Source organism: Lygodium microphyllum, chromosome 1 (assembly GCF_053477565.2).
Source record: "Lygodium microphyllum isolate KBCC chromosome 1, Lygodium_microphyllum_v1.1.10, whole genome shotgun sequence".
Lineage (NCBI taxonomy): Eukaryota > Viridiplantae > Streptophyta > Polypodiopsida > Schizaeales > Lygodiaceae > Lygodium > Lygodium microphyllum.
This window is the reverse complement of record NC_141135.1, coordinates 9589623-9595090: the sequence shown is the minus strand read 5'-3', so window position 1 is coordinate 9595090 and position 5468 is coordinate 9589623. Positions and strand designations below refer to the sequence as shown.

General features: G+C 41.4%; 1 protein-coding gene across 5 annotated transcripts; it reads left to right on the top strand.

The window, feature by feature from the left end:
• The first annotated feature begins 499 nt into the window (after positions 1 to 499).
• On the top strand, positions 500 to 4011 carry LOC148040828 (uncharacterized). 5 transcript variants are annotated; one of them, XM_087687089.1, is made up of 4 exons: positions 500 to 637; positions 1727 to 2523; positions 3136 to 3291; positions 3410 to 4011. In XM_087687089.1, exons 2-4 carry the CDS (start codon positions 1741 to 1743, stop codon positions 3641 to 3643), a joined length of 1173 nt encoding a protein of 390 aa, XP_087543215.1. In that variant the 5' UTR covers positions 500 to 637; positions 1727 to 1740; the 3' UTR covers positions 3644 to 4011. The 5 variants fall into 5 exon arrangements, with proteins under 5 accessions (XP_087543215.1, XP_087543207.1, XP_087543192.1 ...); XM_087687081.1 differs by having other exon boundaries at positions 3136 to 3335; positions 3410 to 3644; XM_087687066.1 differs by having other exon boundaries at positions 523 to 637; positions 1677 to 2523.
• The last annotated feature ends 1457 nt before the right edge of the window (positions 4012 to 5468 follow it).

Here is a 5468-nt window from a genome sequence, read left to right as displayed (position 1 = left end):
ATATGATGAAAAGAATGTTCAATCCAGTGAGTTTAATATCATACATTAAAGAAACACACATTCAGTTCTCATACATAGTTCTAAAAGAGACACATTTATTTTGCCTAGATATCACTAAAAGCGACTTCAAATCCGTTAAGACAACAGAAACTAAACCATACTCTTCTACAAGAAACACACATAATACCGCTACGAAAACCTACTTGCAAGTGTCATTGCGTGGGAGTCGACTCGCATACCCGGGGGCTTCTTAGGAACAGCCTAAAAGCCTAGTGGAGTCCCTCTACAGCAAATGCAATTGTTTTGCCTTGCTTTTAATTACTGCGACACACCCAACGGCAATCAAAACGATCTCAGGAATCCTACGTGGTGAGCTACATTGACGCCACGTGTCAGGAAAAAAGCACTGAACTTTGGCCTTTTCAGAATACATACCTAACCGAACACAAAGTTGGTTTAGGAAGATAAAAAGCAAAAGAGGCTAATTATTTTCCGCGAGAGAGGCTGTTGCCACCCCACCAAGACAGACACACGCAGAAAGAGAGAGAGAGAGAGAGAGAGAGAGAGAGAGAGGAAGAAGACGAGGAAGATTGCGTCTGTGAGGCTGTTTCCGTTTCTTCAATCTTTGCGCACTCAGGTGAGTTCTCTCTTCCTCTCTCTCTCTCTCTCTCTCTCTCTCTCGTGTGTGGTGGTTTATGTGTAATTGTCATGATCGTTCGTCACCATCCTTCCCCGTTCCTTGTCATGCGTGATTTATACTTTCTGCTTGACCTGAGCTGCTGAACTTGCCAATCTGGTAACAAGGATCAGCAATAAGACAATGGTAGTTCCCCGTAAGGATTACGGGACTGGTGCCGATCACGTGTTCTCACATGACATTCCGATGTTTCAATATCGAAAATGAGAAAGATTTGCAGCTAGTTCAACATGGAAATTGCTAAGATGCCTCACATTTACCAAGTTCCTGCGATCAATTGCATCTAGAACACATCTGTCAAGCTGTTGGTCCAGCCAGTGTTGCACCAGTATTGCCGGCAAATTCAGCTGCAGTAGATCAGTGCAAAATGCATGTGGTTTCTGTGTTGTCTGGGTTTCCTTATTTTGGATCAGATAATGGTTGGCTGGAAAATCCATGTTGAAGATTGTCCACACAAAACTGACAGACGAGTCAGGCTGCATTAGAGGCATGCCAAGCACTTGCGAAGCCGGCTTGCCTCTTCTGCTACACCTTCTGCAAGCACCTTTGGAATCGGTGCAGTTGGCGGAGAGCGATCCCAACGGAATCTGCAATTGGGCATAATTCACAAGTCTATGACCAGGATGGCTTGCAGGCGTGCAATTTCCCAACAAGCACTCCAAAATGGTTCTTTTATTAGAGAGATTTCAACGGCAAATTGGACCTTGGGGGGTTTAGTATGTGTAATCCCTTACTATCATGTGTGTCTAAGGCCTAATTAAAAAACCCCTTATCTGTGAATTTGTTATGAATTAAACAATCTCAAGGTGGGTCTGGTTACAGTATAGTGCTGGCTCCGCTGTTGCTGCTGTCACTCATATTAAACTAGTTCACCTGTTGTTGCTGGCTCTCCTGTTATTTTCATTAAATCCAGCTTCTCTACTACTCTTAATAAGATTCTTTCTAAAAAGCTGATGTTAGAGTATCTTCAATGTTGAAGAGACTCAGATCACTCGCATGACAAGTCCTTTCCTTCATGACTTTGTACAGGTAGCTGCTGAGCAATGTCATCAAGTTCAAGAAGCTGGCCAATTTTGCTTTTGGCTTTTGTAGCACTAACAAGCATTGTCATTCTCGTGTCAGGCGATGCTGGCACTGATCGAAAAATATTGAAATCTGCAACCTTCAGATCTCCTCCTTTTACCTTGAAACCTGGAGAGGTATGCAATCAGCTCTACTTTAACGTACCTTTCCCCAAAGGCCATATTGGGGTGAAAGGCTTCAATGCAGAAGTGGTTGATGAGAATGGAGTCTCTGTACCTCTAAGTGATGTGTATTTGCATCACTGGGTGATGGTGAATTACTTGCAAGGCAACCAAAATCATGCAACAGGCAAAGCACCATCTGTCAAAGTAGGAAACGATGGCGTTTGCCCTCACTCTGCTCTGAGCCAACTGTTTGGTCTTGGATCCGAGACTCGACATACCAATACACACATTTCTGGACCTTATGCTATTGATGTTGGAAATTATGAGGATGAGGCATGGCGTCTCAATGTTCATGCTATCGATACTCGAGGAACACTTGATCCAAAGGGATGCTTGGAGTGCAGGTGTAGTCTTTACAACGTGACAGTCGGTGAAGACGGCCGGCCCTTGAGGGATGATTACAAGGGAGGTTTACTTTGCTGCTATGATAGGACTCAATGTCAACTTCAGAAAGGATATGTTGGGGAAAGGAAAACTTACTACCTGCAATACACTGTAGATTATCATGATTGGGATGATGGTACCCTGTCACTGAAAGTCTACATTATGGATGCCACATATGAAGGTGCGAATTGCCAGGTAAGGATGTACTCAACTCGCACCAAACCCATTCTTAACACCTACAATGAATGAACTCTTATTTCCAAATTTCATGAAACAAATGAACTATATGAAGGTAAAATAAACTAAGCTGAAATGGACCTAATTAGCAGTGCACACACTTTTTTGAAACCCCTGGTTCTTTACATGACACTTCTAACTACATACAGATGAGGTAAGGATGTATTCAAGTAGTATTGAACTCAAAACATTCTAAGCACCTACATTAAGGCGAAATTTACTTTACAGTTTCACTAAAGGACTGAACTAATTGCACTGCACAAAGCACTGGTTCTTTATACAATATTGTGTACACACACACACACAAACACACACAGACAATACTCATCTTAACCAAACCGCGGTGTAGCTCAGTTGCTAGGTTGAGTGACCTGAGGTCATCAGTTCAATCCCTGCATTTGCATGTTATGAAAAATGGAAATAAAGGGGAGATTTGAACTTGGATCTACAGGTTAAGAGTCCAGTGGTCCGAGCACTGGTTAACAATAAAATGCCACAAAATTAACAGAAAGAGAGCACTTGCTTTCGTGCTTGATTTGAGCCTGACCTAATTAACATTTGTTAAAACAGATTGAATACAATGTGCCGGCCTGTGATGGCGGATCCAGTGATTCAGATTGTGTGCATACACAGGAGAGTGCAATGAACATACCCGTGGGGGGCGATGTCATATACGCAGTCGCACATCAGCATGCAGGAGGCCTGGGGGCTGCCATTTATGGCGAAGTATGCATAGTCTGGATATGGCTCCGTTCTTGCTATATTCTGAGGTATCTTCAAACTGTGGAATGCATGATAAGCTTTTGAGGTTTCTGAGCTGGTGTTTCTCATTCTGTTTGGACAGGATGGACGTGAAATATGCACATCTTGGCCAGTCTATGGTAACGGCACTGAAGCTGGGAATGAGGCTGGCTACATTGTGGGGATGAGTACCTGTTATCCAGAACCTGGCTCCATCCAAGTCTTAAGTGGAGAGTCATTGCACTTGAGGTCCAACTACAGTGCAGCTACAAGTCACACAGGAGTTATGGGATTGGCTTACATTCTTGTATATCCCACTGCTCTCCCCCACTATTGACCTTAGGTCTCTCATCTGTGAAACAAAAGGGGCACTGATCTAAGGTCACAGGTGCTAAGGGATTGGGTTACATTCTTGTATATCCTCCTTTCCCTCCCCCCCCACCCCCTTAATTGACCTTAGGCCTCTTATATGTGAAACAAGAGGGGCACTAATCTATGTGGTATGCATACACAGTAAGTACCTTTGTTTGCTTCGTAGACTTCAAGCAAGTCTAGCAAGTACTACTTGTGGTCCTATTCTAAGCCTTGTTTCCAATTCCTTACACTCCTATAGTGATGGTAGGTTTTATAACTTATCCAATCTGAGTGTAAATATCTATTGGAACAACTCTTATGTACAAATGTAACAAGAGTATACAGGCACTACCCTTTCAGTTTTTTTTCCTTCCCTTGTAAGTTCTTGAATGTTTTGCTTGTATTAATCTAGTATCTTGTGCTCTAAATAGGTCACTAACTACTCATGTGGAGCTAATTTTGCTCAAGTATTGTTATTTGAAGTTTAATAGCCAAGGCACCCTTTCAGAGCCCTAGTTTGGTTTAATATGAGACTGCCCTGATCTAAGTCCAAAAGACATTGAGCCTCCAAGAAAACGAAGCTACATAGGTGTAGTTTATGGTTATATAGAGGAATTAGATGAAGAAGAAGACCTAGAACCCACTACACCCCTTCAGGATGATTAGGAACCCTACACATCTTTCCAAAATATAATACATTTGGTATTGAGAATACCCCAATAAATCCTACTCTTATACCTACAGTTAATTTGCATAATATGAGTTGCACTGGTTTTGAAGCCAAGTACTTGTGTGACTAGAGTAGCGCAGCAAAAGCGCAGTGGGCCTATAACCCACAGGTTCCAGAATGATACCCCCGGTTTCTCTCAAGATGAAAACATCTCGATTTCTCTAAGGGGAGGAGGATGTAACATTTCCACGCAATTAAAAGTTAGTTGGTTAGTTCAAAAATCAGTTAGTCAATTAATAAGTTAGTAAGGTTACTAACTAAAGACTAACTAAAGTAGAAACAAACTAACATTAATAACTAATAATTTTTATTTAATTAAAGAATATATTTAAAAAATCAAGAGTCGTAATCTAATATTTTTATCAGATTAACAAGGACCGTAGCCACCTTTTACGGAAGTTACAACGTGAATGGGAGTTATGAGCCATATTGATGACTAATGTTAATGTGTATAGTATGGATGGTTCCAAAATATTAGATTTTGGGCAAAATTAGCATATTTTAGATATTACTTATTGTAAATATCCTAAAGAGATATGGAAATTTCTAGAACTGGATGTCATGAGAAAAAAAGCAAGTGGTTTTCTAGCTAGTTTTGGAGATTTAATACAAAAAAAAGAGGGATTTGTAAAATCGCATGCGTCGCGATCGCAGTTTGCAAGCAATAAATAACACTTCAAACAGGGAGAGAAAGAAGGAGTGATATGAAATATTTCTAAACAAGTATCTTGAAGTTTTACCCCCCTTTCGGAGGAGCCAATGGAACCATCAAATTTATGATTTGAATATCAGATCACTGATTTTTCCAAGATTCCCTCCACAAAGAGCTCTTCTTCTTAGCCACAATCCTTGTTCTCTAATTCACTATAAATATGAGGCATGGGAAGCACAAGAAAACATAAGAAGACCCCGAGAGGCTACGAGAGAGAAGTAGAGAGAGGGAGGTAGAAGGATACCCCTCCAAGAGATTGCGAAAAGGAGCTTGAGAGAGAGAGAGGAGTTACCCCAAGAGGCTGCTGAGAGAGAGAGAGAGAGAGAGAGAGAGAGAGAGAGAGAGAGAGAGAGAGAGAGAGAGAGA